Source organism: Portunus trituberculatus, chromosome 46, assembly GCF_017591435.1.
Source record: "Portunus trituberculatus isolate SZX2019 chromosome 46, ASM1759143v1, whole genome shotgun sequence".
NCBI classification, from domain to species: Eukaryota; Metazoa; Arthropoda; class Malacostraca; order Decapoda; family Portunidae; genus Portunus; species Portunus trituberculatus.
In genome coordinates this window covers 29097735-29112734 of record NC_059300.1, presented here as the reverse complement: position 1 = coordinate 29112734, position 15000 = coordinate 29097735, and the positions used below count along the sequence as shown (strand labels likewise).

At 45.5% G+C, this 15000-nt stretch overlaps 1 protein-coding gene across 10 annotated transcripts in view; it reads right to left on the bottom strand.

Annotated features, from left to right (window-relative positions):
• LOC123520139 (disintegrin and metalloproteinase domain-containing protein 11-like) overlaps positions 1–15000 on the bottom strand; it is a 722595-nt gene that overhangs the window by 181570 nt on the left and 526025 nt on the right. For all 10 annotated transcript variants that reach the window (XM_045282075.1, XM_045282076.1, XM_045282074.1 and 7 more), the window contains 2 exons: positions 8455–8531; positions 6343–6412 (listed from right to left, as the gene is read on the bottom strand). In XM_045282075.1, the coding sequence (XP_045138010.1) occupies positions 6343–6412; positions 8455–8531 (147 nt within the window). The remainder of the gene's footprint in view (positions 1–6342; positions 6413–8454; positions 8532–15000) is intronic.

Here is a 15000-nt window from a genome sequence, read left to right as displayed (position 1 = left end):
AAGGCAATTCCCGAAGCCCCCTTAGCGTATGCTATTAAAGGCATCCCCCCTGCTATCGCCGCCCGAGCCCACTTACTTACTATAACAAGCTGCCTTAATTTGCCGTGAGTACTATTAATCGCTCCCTCCCAGATTACTTTTCCTCCCCAATAACCGCGCACAAAGGCTAATCAGATCACGCTGTCTCGTACCAACCAGCAATAACAGCCAGGGACCAGAACTCGGAGCCACTGGGGAATTGGGGGTGGGAGGGTGAGGGAAGGGACGGGTAAGGAACACAGACAGACACCACAGACAGCCACTGGACTCAGCAAACACAAAGTCCACACACGCAGTAACGCCAGGGAGCATCAAGCCGCAGGTACGCACACTCGTCCTCTCCCTTGCTACCCATGATGTCCCTGATTCTGTGACTTGCACGTGAATGTTGGTAAGGGCGAGAAGGGAATGTCCTCCTCTCCCATGCACGGCCATGTTCTCTTTCCGCTCGTCTGGTCTTCCTGGTGCTGTGAAACGCGGTAATTCCGAGCACGTATGTTGATATGTATCTCTGGTGAAATATACAGGAGGTGTGTGTGTGTGTGTGTGTGTGTGTGTGTGTGTGTGTGTGTGTGTGTGTGTGTGTGTGTGTGTGTGTGTGAAAGATCATTAGTGCGCTATGCTATCAAAAGTAATGGAAGTGACGCGGATCAAAGGGAACGAAGGACATGGCTGATAGGCATTTACGCGCGACTAGGTGAGTGGGGCAGTCAGCGCGGCCTGGCCAGGGCGCCCATAGGAGCAGGCACACAGGCAGACAGACGGGCAGGCAGACGGGCAGGTGGGGCGTATTTTGCGTTTAGGAATGGGCTCTGGGCTTCGGAGTTAGGTATGCTGAGGGCTGAGTCAAGTGAGGAAGTGGATTTATGCAGCGTCTCTAAGAGGGACTGAAGGAGGAGGGCCGGGTTGGAAAGGCTCCTGTCAACACTCCTCCACTCGAGACCACCAACAATAATATTCTTTAGGCTTAGTCCACCTATTATTCAATCCCATGCCGTGCTTTTTTATTCCCGTCCTCCCTTCCCGGCCCCCCCGGCCACTCCTCTCTTTTAACCACAGAGGAGCAAATCTTTCTCTGTCACTCTCTCTTTGCCACTTCATATTCATGCCTTTACCAACCATTCGTCTTGCTCTTAGTTCCCTTCCCTAAGCGTGCGTCTTTCTACTCTTTGCTGCTTCTTCTCTTCAAAGAGCATGAGGGGCGGCTGCTCTTCTGGTAACCTCTTTGAAGCTCTGCCCTCATTCCTCTCTCCGGCAGCAGCAGCAGCAGCAGCAGCAGCAGCAGAAGCAGGAGGAAGGAGCAACGACCCTCTATACTCCCCATCACCTCCTCCACTTCTCGATATATTTCACGCTGGGAAAGAACACACTCTCGGTGCGAACGTTTGCTACGGACATTGGAGGGAGTCTTGTGCTGTCCTGGCCACTGCTTTGAGTCTTCGTAAAGCCAAAAATGGAATTGGGTTTAAAATGATTCCTACTTGTTTTTGAACCTCCCACAGACCCCGATAAGTGAGTAATAGTGTGTGAGGAAGATTTGTGTATATCGTGGAATAAGTTGGCGGAGACATCATCAACTTTTTAATTCTAAGCACATCTACACTACGGGGACTCAAATGCTCGAGTTGATGTGTAAAAGTGCCGCAGTTTTCCTTCCATATTAGGAGAAAAAAGTACGCAAAATTTTGATGTCCATGGAGGAAGAAGAAGAGGAAAAAGAGGAGGAGGAGGAGGAGGAGGAGGAGGAGGAGGAGGAGGAGGAGGAGGAGGAGGAAGAAGAAGAAGAAGAAGAAGAAGAAGAAGAAGAAGAAGAAGAAGAAGAAGAAGAAGAAGAGGAAGGAGGAGGAGGAGGAGGAGAGAGAGAGAGAGAGAGAGAGAGAGAGAGAGAGAGAGAGAGAGAGAGAGAGAGAGAGAGAGAGAGAGAGAGAGAGAGAGAGAGAGAGAGAGAGAGAGAGAGAGAGAGAGAGAGAGAGAGAGAGAGAGAGAGAGAGAGAGAGAGAGAGAGAGAGAGAGAGAGAGAGAGAGAGAGAGAGAGAGAGAGAGAGAGAGAGAGAGAGAGAGAGAGAGAGAGAGAGAGAGAGAGAGACGCAAAAAACTCAACAAAACTTACAGAATCACACACCCTATACCCTATAGAAGCACACACACACACACACACACACACACACACACACACACACACACACACACACACACACACACTCCTGAGAAGAATCGCCAGCATGGGACTAAAACAGTTACAAGAAAGAAAAATAATAATCGAGCGGCGGAGGCGGAGAATATAGGTCAGGCAGTGAGGGGGGCGAGGTGCAGACTCAGCTGTCCTGACAAAACCACTCGATGGAAAATGAAGTGAATTGGATTTGTGGTCCAAAATAACACTCCTCTTGCAGGGATCGTGTACAGCAAGAAGGGCGCGGGTCTTAGCGGCAGCAGGGGACGTCCCGGGGAGGCCAGTCTTGAAACGCGCAGGGTTAGGCAGAAGTCAAGGCACAGGCGACTCGGGGTTCATTTCAGAGGTCATCTTTAGAGAGCTGGATGATCTCAAAATAATGTGTCCAGGGTTCGCGTCCATGAACCGCCAACTCGGCACTGTTATCACTAACACTCATCGTCACTGACTCCTCGGAAAGTGCTTATTGGGAAATGTAAGTGAAAAAAGGACATATTTCTTTCAGGTATTCAGGTAAAAAAGAAATAAAAAAAAACTACACGAAACATGTTGAAAACTTTTCCGTGTAAAAATCAGGACTTCTTTTTTTTTCTCTCTAAAAACCGTTGTTCTTCATTAGTATTCAGGGAAAAAATAAATGATTTTCGACTTAAAGGCGGCAGGTGACAATCAGGCGTCGTGACCTGATTCTGGGATTGGCAGGGCGAGTCAGCGAGGGTAGCGGGGGGTGAGGGACGGGGTGAGAGGAAGGAAGAGGGGTAGGATGAGGGGCAGGGTGAGGGGTAGGACGAGGGACGGGGTGGGAGATTAGGATGAGGGATGGGGTGAAGGACAGGATGAGGGATGTGATGACAGATGGGAAAAGGGTTTGGCATGAGGGATGACATGAGGGGCGGGGTGAAGGGCGGGTTGAAGGGCGGGATGAGTGAGGGGCGGAGTGAGGGCCGGCTCAGGCAAAACACGAGACAGCCTGTCCTCAGCGTGAGTGTGGATGTGTTATTCATGATCTGCCCTGATGCACCCAACGAAGGACACACACACACACACACACACACACACACACACACTAACACACGCACAGCTGTCCGGGTTCATATGGAAAGAAAAATGAAGAGGAGTGTAAATTCAAATGGAAACGAAGAGAAGAATAAAAAAAAGCAACCAGATAATCTCTCTCTCTCTCTCTCTCTCTCTCTCTCTCTCTCTCTCTCTCTCTCTCTCTCTCTCTCTCTATCTATCTATCTATCTATCTATCTATCTATCTCTCTCTCTCAGCATTCATCCTCACTTTTCCATATTACGTAACACACAGGCACTTAAAACACAGGAAGAGCGCCAGACTGCTATCAGAATAGAGGTACATAACAGAGCGATGTCAAAATACTGGAATATTCACGAAAAGAAGTCCAAAAGCCTGAATTCCGGTAAATATGAAGGCCAGCTTGAGCGTCCCACTCGGCCCAGAGAAGCGTTTATGCTGGCACACACTTGTCAAACTCAATTCAGGTTAAGCTGAAAAGCCGGTGCGGGTGGCCCATGGAAGCCGCCACTTGTGATGGGGAGCCAAACAAAGGCTGATAGAGTTCCACAACGACCATTCAGACGTAAATAATCCTCAGTCAGGGAGGCAGTAGTGATGAAAAAAAAGAAAAATGTTTATCGTCCACGCACATGCCCAAGATTCACGCAGTGCAATCGGGCTAAGAATGGCAGGCAACCCACGCCCGGGCGAGACGAGCATTACGTGCCGAAGGGGGATTGCATCTGTGTGACGAGGGAGCAAGATTTATGCCAGCCGGGACTGCAAGGGCGGAGCTGACATTATACAAACATCACTCGGGGAATGAGTCTTTCCATCTAATCTCGCTCGTCGCGTCGCACCAACTTGTAGTAGGTGGCGGCGGCGACCATCTCTGCGACGACACATTGCCAACCACTCGTCTTTTTTTCGAAGCCGCTCACTGTTATGCTCCTCTTTTGTTAACACTTTGGTCACAGTAATCAAACATTTTTGGGTGGGCAATAATTAAAAATAATGTGAAGATAATGTCATTTACGCTAATCTACGTATTTAAGACATTGTGATAAAAACAAGTCTTTCAAAGCTTATAGATGATAGTGAGGGAAACTGTTTAAGAGTGGAAGGGTTAAGTAAGAATCATACACTCTTTCAAAACGAACACTGCGTCAAAAAAAAAAAAAAAAGAAGGAAGAAGTGTAAGAAAGCTATCTCTCCTTTTAATTCTCTCTCTCTCTCTCTCTCTCTCTCTCTCTCTCTCTCTCTCTCTCTCTCTCTCTCTCTCTCTCTCTCTCTCTCTCTCTCTCTGTCCACTCCTGTCAAGTTCAATTCCTTGTCGCCTCAAAATTGTCGTAAATAACTTTAACACAATTTTCGAAGGGAATTGTGTAGCTTCGTCTCATCTTTACCCATTCCTTCTTACAACAACTCTCTTGAAGCAGTGACGCTTCTTGCCAAGTGTGAATGTTTTTGGCTACTGTGTCCCGCGTATGATTAATTTCCTCTTTCTAGGACTGAGGTGTGTCTGACTGATACTCTCCTGGGTGAGCCTTGGCAGTGACCACATGTTAACGCACCAAATGTAGATAATAAAAGAAAGACGCTAAAGAGAAAATAAAGGAAGTAGTTATTAAGACCTGGCCACTACTCCTTGTCTTCCTCCTTGTCCTTGTCCTTCTCCAATTTGTAGTCCTCCAGTGTTCCTGCAGTATTTCACTCCTTGTTTCTTCCTCTTCACATTCTCGTCCTCTTTCTTTTCTTCCAGTTTTCGATAGTTTTTCCTTTTATTATTTTGTTTCCTCATCTCTGCACCATTCCCGTCTGTTTCCTTCTTTTCCTTCCCTCTTTCTGTATCTCACTACGTATTCCTTCCTCTCGTCCCTTTTGCCTTCTAACATTTCAGTCGTGTGCTTCACTATTTGCTTCTTTCTTCCAGAACGTCACTTTCCAAATCAAATAGAAGTGAGAATATTCCACACTTGGCTTAACTCAGTGGTAGTAATGTGGCAGAAGCTTTGTTTCCTTTATACATCTTTACTTTTATATATTTTTTAAAGCTCAGTCCTCGTATTTACGTTCTTTTCCATTTTGGTGTGTGAAAGTTAGGTAGTGGCGGCTGAACACAACACCTGCTCACTGGGCCCCTGACGTGACCTCAGTGATAGGAGCTGGCGTATAGATCAGAGCATTAAAAGTACCCGTAAAAAATGTACAGCGAACGGACAACCTGCCACAACTTCCATTATTATTTTTCCATTGAGTAATTTAACGACGAAAAAATCAAATGAGAGTGAAACTGGTTAACTACTCCTACTGTGAAAATGGAGGTGAATATTTAGCAGCAAATTGTGCTGTTGATACCTCTAGCACACATCACGTTCAAAGAAATAAGGAAAAGAGAAAAAAAATTCTGAACTAGCGTGCATCTTCTGTTCGTAGTGTTAAATTTAACGCAAGAATATTTCGCTCTTAACATTTCCATCTAAATAACTCCGATGATAAATTAAGTTGAGTTAGATTTAGAGGGATTTATCACGGACAACATCATTATAGTTGTTACAAAAAGTGTGAAGATCTTTGTGGGAAAATTTACGTAACACTGAAATCTTACTGTGGGATCTGTAGACCACACACAAAAAGTGGAAAAAAGAAAAACGTAAATCTCATACTATAGAAGACCTTAACTTAACCCCGTCAGTACTAGGACGCTTTTTTTTACCTTTGGTTTGGGTATGGTTAGACCATTTTATTGACATTAGGAAGGGTCTATGGAAGTCAGAAGATTAATGGCAGCACTCTTCACTATTTTAATCCCCCAACATGAGTTTCTGAAGCTGTATAAAACCACCAAATAGTAAGTAGAATGAATATGAAAACGCGTCATGTTACTGAAGTGGCTAACAAACTACAAGAGAAGGAAGAGGATGATGATGAGGATGATGAGGATGATGATGATGAGAAAGAGGAGAGACAAGAGTAGAAGAAAGATGTGTTCGGTATTTACGTTACTACAGAGGAAGAGTATAATGATGATGGGCACGATGAGGATGAGGATGAGGATAAGGAAGATGCTGCGGATGACAAGGACGAAAAAGAGATGTCTGGTACTTACGTTGCGGTCAATGTTGCTGGAGCGATCTCTCATGCGGTGGTGGGCGACCAGGTTGGGGGAAAGCAGTTGCCTGTAAACAAGACCAAGGGTTACTAAACATTGACCCACGCACTAAATCCCGCGCCTCACCTAACGAGCCTACCACCGCCACCACCCAGCAAGGAACAAGTCCAGCCAGGTAAAAAAAACATGAAGAAAATGGAGTTTGTACACAGAGGACTTGCAGTTCTTGAAGATTTTCGAGGAGAGCAAATAGACAAGAGAGCGGGAGGGTAAAAAAGGTTAAGCGATGAGAAAATAAAGGTCACGTTTTACCAAGCCGAGTGTTTAAGAAGCATTAATGCTAAATATACATTTTTAGCAGTTCTCTCTCTACCTTCATCACTATGCTCATTATTTTCATGATTATTTACGTTAGTTTTTTGTTGGGAACTTCTGACTTCCAGAAGAGAATCGGCCACAAGTTTAGGAAGAAAAGTCTGGAATAGAATAACTCAGCAGAGCGGCTAAGACGTCCTAGGCCCATATTCTTAAACATGTTTTCTAGATCTTCCATCAGGATTATTTCTGAGGCTGCAGAGATAATTAATCAGGCTCTCATGAGTGTATTTCTTACCGAATGAAAAATCCTTGTAAAACCATCATTAGAATCATTAAAAAACATCCTTAAAAACTCCAACAACATCCATTATATTACGGTACCCTGGTGTAGCCTGACAGCGTGAGTGACAACTACACTCAGACCATTAGTGTTACGCGAGGCTTGCAGGCCGAGCACACACATGGAAATTATTTATTCTGCTTGAGTTAGTGGTTACAACTCAGCTAGGGCGAGGTGACACGACAGAAAACATAACCAATCCACAAAAATGATAGTTGAGAATGGAGGATGGAGTTGCTGTACAAAATCTGGCAGGTGACAAGGAAAAAAATAATAAAGAGAGTTTCTTTTCAAGTGTCGGCCATTGACCAGCACCAGTGGTAAGAGTTTTCGGGAGGGTTAGGGGTGAAATGGGGGAGAGGGGGAGTCGCCATCCTCTCTCTCACCTCGGCCCTTACCTCCTGAGTGCTTCCCGGTCGGCCCAAAATAAAATAATGAACTAAAAATGTCAAACAATTTCTTTCACGGCTTTTATGACGATTTTGGAGAGATACAGTGGAGGGAACTTCTTGCGCCACCAACACACTCCACGCACCGCCAACACACTCCACGCACCGCCAAAACACTCCACGCACCGCCAACACACTCCAAGCGCCGCTAACACACTCCACGAACCGCCAACACACTCCACGCAGCCATAACATACTACATGCACCGCCAACACACTTCACCCACCGCCAACAAACTACACGCATCCCCAACGCACTCCACGCACCCCAACACATTCCACGCACCCGAACACACTCCACGCACCGCCAACACACTCCACGCACCGCCAACATACGCCACGCATCACCAACACACTCCACGCACCGCCAACACATTCCACGCAACGCCAACACACTCCGCGCACCCCTAACACACTCCACGCACCCCAACACATTCCACGCACCCCAACACACTCCACGCACTGGCAACACACTCCACGCACCCCAACACATTCCACGCACCCCAACACACTCCACGCACCCCAACACACTCCACGCACTGGCAACACACTCCACGCACCCCAACACACTCCACGCACTACCAACACACTCCACGCACTGGCAACACACTCCACGCATCACACTCCCAAAAACGTCACTACTTTATGTAGATTTTGATTATTTTACAGTAAAGTTTGAAGACAATAAATTTCTTCAGTTCCTTAGATTATTGGTTTATCTATTAAGGTGACATCAACATTTAGCAAGAATGACTTATGTTTACTTGCATTTAACGACATTGAGTACTGGGACACATCTTTACTTTGAGATTTATGTATGATTAGACCATTTTATTGACGTTAGGAAGGGCCTATGGAGGTCAGAAAATTAATGGCCACAGTCTTCACAATTATAATCTCCCAAGTAAGTTTCTGAAAGTGTATAAAATCAGCAAATAGTCACCACAATGAACATGGAAATGGTACTGAAGAGGTTGACAACTTTGAGGAACATTTTACTTACGTGTTGAGCTCAAGGTCGACCGTGAAGACATGGCTGAAGGCTTTTATTCTGTAGGAAGTGCGGTGGATATGGTTACTCTGCGGAAGAAAGAAAGTAGTTGTGTTAGTGGTTGGTGCGGGATCTTGTTGACTACTGCCCAGAACTTGTCTCTACACACTGGGCAGCTAGGTCAGGTTAGTTACTCCAGGACATCAAACACCCAAACAATACAGTGACGCAAATGATAACACAAACCAAAGCAGCAGAAGGGAAAGGAGACTTGATCCTGTCTGGCACTGCTGAGAGAGACAAGGAAAGAAAAAAAAAAAAAGGAAAGAATGTAAGGAAAGAAGAAAAAAATAGTAAAGAAAAGTTACTGTAAACTGGTTCACTAACTCATTTTCGTACCGCAATAGCGAAGTCACGTGACGCTGCACATTTAAAGGTTAGAATAGAAAACAAAAGAATAATGAAATGATTAATAGATGACCATTGTCCAATCACAACAAGAAAGTCTGATACAAAACAAAAATGAAAATAGGTAGAATAAATAATCTTTTACCCTGCAGAGAAATAGATAAGACAAGAGAATCAATAAACATCTATTCATCTATATATTCGTCTACCCATCTAAATAGCTAACCTGACTACCTATGCCTGCCATGATCGTATTCACTGACTGGCATACCTGGTGTGTGTGTGTGTGTGTGTGTGTGTGTGTGTGTGTGTGTGTGTGTGTGTGTGTGTGTGTGTGTGTGTGTGCGTGCGTGCGTGCGTGCGTGCGTGCGTGTGTGTGTGTGTGTGTGTGTGTGTGTGTGTGTGTGTGTGTGTGTGTGCGTGCGTGTGTGTGTGTGTGTGTGTGTGTGTGTGTGTGTGTGTGTGTGTGTGTGTGTGTTGTTGCTGCCAGGCTCGTGGAAGGCTGTGAAATGTTATTGTCCAAAGCATTCCCACCGAGGTATTTGCAATAGCCTGTACGGATTAATTTGCTGAATAATCCCCGGCTTCCTCCTCGCACGCCGCCTCCTGTGACTGGCGGGTCGCGGAGGTCGAGGTTTACCCATAAAGTTAATCAAGCAAAGCCTCCACGTTCCCGCACAGGCCACACAGCTCCGTCCATGGAGTTGCAGCCTCTACACAAACTGTCACTGTTGTATTGTGGCATTGCATTGTATTGTGCATTACTGTCTGTCGCTCCATCTACACCTTTTATATTGCCTGTGTATGAAACTGAAAGGTACATACCACGAATATACTGTAGTATGTCACTGCTACCCATACACACACTATACACTGCTTTTTTTTTTTTTTTTTTTTTTAGGCCGTTTCTGTTAGGGATCGCCACAGCGGATCACTCACTTCCTTACTCTTGCTGTCCTTTCATTTACCGTTTATATATTGCTGCTACATGAAACTGCATGCTACTCATACAATGCAAATTATATGTTATGGTTCAGTTAGAGATCATCATACCACATCACACGGTTCTCTTTTTCTGTCTTTGCTTATTCATTTTTCTAAACAGTAAAAGAAAATCAGATAGCTTATAAACTCGCTTTGTGCAGAATTAGATAATTTACAAGACACTCACAATAATATATTTCAACCAGAAGCTACAATGTGGTGCCTTTACTTGGCAGGACCTTCGTTGATATTGTCCAGGCATCACTAACCAACAACCCTCCTGCCATGACTCGCCCTCCGCCGACACTCGCATCGCACCTTGAGGCTGAAAAGTTTCTCTTCAGCCATTAATGATAAAATAACGCGAGCTTAAAAGAGCGACCCATATTTTCCGAGGCGAGGGAAGAGCTGAGGAGGTGAGGAGGCGGTGACGCAGGGAGGCCTTGACTACATGATCGACGAGCCAATATAGGACGCCAGAAGGACGAAAATATGACCCTCCAGCATAATAGGAAACCCCTTACCATGAAATATATAAGATGCCAATTTAACTCTAAAATTTGACGTATTTGCCGCTTTCATCCGCCACAAGTAAGGAAGGAAAGAAAGGCTATATATCGTGACTGCATCGATAAAATGCAGATCCTTCCACCTTAAGCTGTGAAAAGAAGATGAATCAGGCAATTATTCTAAGCCCCATCGGTAAAAAAAAAAAAGATTCCCAGCCAAAAAATAAAAACCCGCAATGGTGATTAACGAAAGGTAAGTCTGGCACTGTGAATAATTACATTGGTGAGTGATGGAAAGCAGGACGAAGCGCGTGCATAGTTAGATTGTTGGTCGCCAAGTCAGTGCACGGCTACATGGGAACGTGGGAATAGAAACAAAAGAAGGACGACAAGTGCGAGATGCCAGCACAAGACATAATAGCTGCACTGAGTTCCGCATCTCTTCAGATTTGTATTACGAACATGGACTAACACGTTTAGGCCTTATGCTATGTTACCGATCTTTTGTCATTCATTATCCTGTAAAGGGTATTGAACACTGACACAGACGCTGGCCACACTGATCTAAGGGAAGGAAGCTCATACCACGTAGTGATGTAGTTTTGTTCAGCCTGTACTGCCTAATTTTTTGCAGCCAGATTTATTGAAGTCCTCCTCCATGTGAAACAAACGGCAAACTATATAAAGAAAAAACTTTCAAACATTAACAGCAAACGACGGCATGAGACTTAAGCTGTAAGACTGCACCTCGCCTCCCACCACCGTGATGACGAGACACACATGGCGCACCGTTGCTCAGTCTTGTCTTCCACTGACGTCAAGCACCAGAATGAAATTAAGATGTGAGCCGTGAAAAAAAAAAGAAGGAAAAAAGTGTAATGTTCTTGACGTAATTCATGGATTATTAAAAAGTCTATATGAGTTTCTGCACGAGATAAGTATATAGCAACACTAATACCGTTGAATTGATTGATTTCGGCCACAACAACATGGTTACACAACATCAGTAGGCATCGAAACACAAACTGAGCATATTTATCATCAATGAACAAACAAATTCAAGTCAATTAAAGACCAGAAACTTAAAAAAGAAAAAAATGTGACTATCAGTAGGAGGAGAAGGAAAAAGAGGAGGAGGAGGAGGAGGAGGAGGAGGAGGAGGAGGAGGAGGAGGAGGAGGAGGAGGAGGAGGAGGAGGAGGAGGAGAAGAAGGAGGAAGGGGAAGTGAAAGAACTGAAAGACATTCAAGACTGTTTAATGAGGAAAGACGTGTTGGAAGGTAGGATGATGGGCACACAGCAAGGAAGGCAACAAGACTGCCTCCCCTCCATTTTCTGTCAGTCTCCTTGTCTGTCTGCCTGCCTCTTCCCAGACCACCGTCACTCTTACCTCGGCCTGCTCTGTACTCCCTGTGGCGGCCTCCTCGCCCACTCACACTCCATCCATTACATCATACTTCCCTCCACCGCTAACTCGCTAAATGCCAAACAAAACTATATGACAAACTTTCTTTACTACTCGCTACTCGCCACGGCCCGGCAGCGCACGACACAACCACCACAGCGCCGCCACAGGGTCATCAAAACACTCACTGGAGAGGGTATATAACGACCACCACCACCACCGCTACCATCACCACCACCACCAGCCCGGCCAGAGCACCAGACACCTTCCTCAGCACCATGCCACCACCAGCACTGCTCCCTCTGACACCCTCATCACCACACATCACTACCATTACCTCCCTTACACTAGAGTCGGACATTTTCCCTACTACACCTACCCTCAGGCAGCGACCACCATAATCTTCACCACCATCACCACTGCCATCACCACCACCACCACCACCACGCCTGGGCCTCCGCCTCTGCAGGTTCATATTAAAGGTGCTCTGCCACTCCAGCCTGACTTTTACGTATATTTTAATAGAGTGTAGGTGAAGGCTGGTGGTGGTGGTGGTGGTGGTGGTGGTGGTGGTGGTGGTGGTGGTGGTGGTGTTGGTGTTGGTGTTGGTGGTGGTGGTGGTTGTATTGCTGCTGCTTGTGTTGCCTGCTGACACTTGGCTTGCGTCATCTCACCTCATCTGCCTTGAATTACCTTGCCCTGCCTCATAATAAATAAATAACAACACACACACACACACACACACACACACACACACACACACACAAGTCCATGCGCATATACTAAAAAAAAAATTACATTCCGTTGTCCCCTCTAGCATGTCAGTCGGCACTTCATAACTCACTTTCACTCCAGTCATGATGTGATTAAAGCGTGACACAATAAAAAGGCGTGAGCGGGCCTCGTCAAAGCGTCGGGGGGTTTGCATGGCGAGGGTACTGTGGCGCAACTTGTGGTGTGAGTGACGGCCATTTTACCTGGTCGTTTTGGCTCAGCAGGTGCTCCAGGCAGTATCGGTAATGAGTAGCGCGGGGAAGGCAGGTGGTGGCGGGTGAAGGAATGAGTGAAGAAGGTTGGAGAAAAAAAAAAGGTGCAAGGGATGAAATGAGTGGAGAAATAAAGATGAAAGGATAAAGAGAAGGAAGAATGGGTGAAGAAAAAAATGGAAATGATAGACGGAATAAAGGAAAGAGAGGGATGGATTGGGTGGAAAGTAAGTGGATGCAATGATATGAAGAGGGAAGGTGGAAGATTTGGAGGTGATAGAATGATTAAAGGAAGAAAGGTGGAGGAGAGTAAGGAGGTGAAAGAATGGGTGAGAAGAAAAGGCGATATAGATGAAATGAACGAAGGAAGGAAGGAAGGTAAAAGTTTCGGAGGTAATAGAATGAGTGAAGGAAGTTCGGTGAAGTGTTTGGAGGTGATGGAGTGAGTGAAGGACCGGGGAGAGTGGGAAGTCTGGAGGCAATGGAATGACTGACGCCGGGAACCCAGGGGAGGCGGTGGGGGGAGGGTGAAGAGGTGAAGGAATGAGTCAAAAAGTGAAAGAGGTAAATTAACGGATGAATAAAATGATAGAAGCGATGTAATAAGTGAAAGAGTGTGTGAAGGTGATGGAGTCAGTAAATGAATTTAAGTGGACATTGAAGAGGTAATAAAATGAACAAAAGAGGAATATGAAAGATGTACATGAGATAGAGTGAGTGAAAAAGGGAAGATATAGAGTTCAAATGTATAAATGAATGAAGAAGAGGAGGAGGAAGAAAGGGAGGGAAAACAGTGATGGAGTGAGTGAAGCAGTGACGGTGAAGGATGCGGAAAGGAAACTAAGCAATGAAGAGCCTGACGTAACGAAAGGCAAACAGAGGCGGCACAAAGAAACAAGAAAGGAATGATTTACGAACCGAATGATTTAAGACGCCAAAACAACAAAGAGGATCACACAACGCCGTAAAACCCAATGAAGTGGCGGTAGTTTCATCCTTTCACTACTAAAATAACACATCTTTCCTGAATCACAACCATTAAAAGTCTATATGAGTTTCTGCACTGCATTCAAATACTGTACTGGCCCAGAATTGCATAAAGTAGTTCTTTTAACCCTTTTTCTTTCTTTCGAGTGTTTATTAAAGCTTCATACATTATCTCAATGACGAAATCTTTGTATAACTTTCTCTAGTAAGCCTAAATATAAGTAAACCCAAACAACAATATCCCATTTTTTTTCAACATTGAGCCTTTTTTACTATAGAGTTGAAGCAAAAGCGAGTGGACCGTAGCAGCAGCAGCAGCAGCAGCAGCAGAAGCAACAGTATGTCATATAGAGCTGTCGGATACTTGTGTGGGTAGGAAATGAAAGGATCGCCCCTCCTGCTGCGCCTCGACACAGTAGGATGAAGAGGTAATCCTGCAATGACAACCTGCTGGAGGGGATACGTGATGGGGGAAGGAGGGGGGAAGCCATTGGGGGTTAAGGATATGGGGTTAGTGAGTTTGGGGAGCGAAAAGACAGGGAGAGATGGGAAACTGTGGTGTGAGGAGTAGTAAAAGGGTGGAATAGGGGTGAGAGTAGTGGCTAGGGAGGGTAGAAAAGGGAAGGGCAGCGTTGGAACCGGAAGTATCGCACGTAAATGGTTTGGTGCAATGTTTTAGAATATTTTTCGAATGTTGGCTATGCATTATTTAAATTTTTGTTATCCGTTTTTCAGTTATTTCAAACTTTCACTCCCTCTCCCCATTGTAAACCATTAATCTTCCCTCTGACTGAGCGCGCGATGACAGCTTTGCCCTCAAATTTTAGTTGCTGTAAGCTTTATGTATATGTGTGTGTGTGTGTGTGTGTGTGTGTGTGTGTGTGTGTGTGTGTGTGTGTGTGTGTGTGTGTGTGTGTGAGAGAGAGAGAGAGAGAGAGAGAGAGAGAGAGAGAGAGAGAGAGAGAGAGAGAGAGAGAGAGAGAGAGAGAGAGAGAGAGAGAGAGAGAGAGAGTGTGTGTGTGTGTGTGTGTGTGTGTGTGTGTGTGTGCGCGCGTGCCTTGTTTCAGGTCTTGGCTACACCCAGGAGGCACACACCGTTGCACCACACACCCACCAACCAACACACAGTAATTCTGGTCCCTGGGTTCAGAAAACAGTCAGTATACATTCCACAGTTTGGTTTATGTTCTCCCTATTTCCCCTATGGCGGTGGTTTTCATCCCTTAAAGACTAGTGTCCCCAGTCTCTCTCTCTCTCTCTCTCTCTCTCTCTCTCTCTCT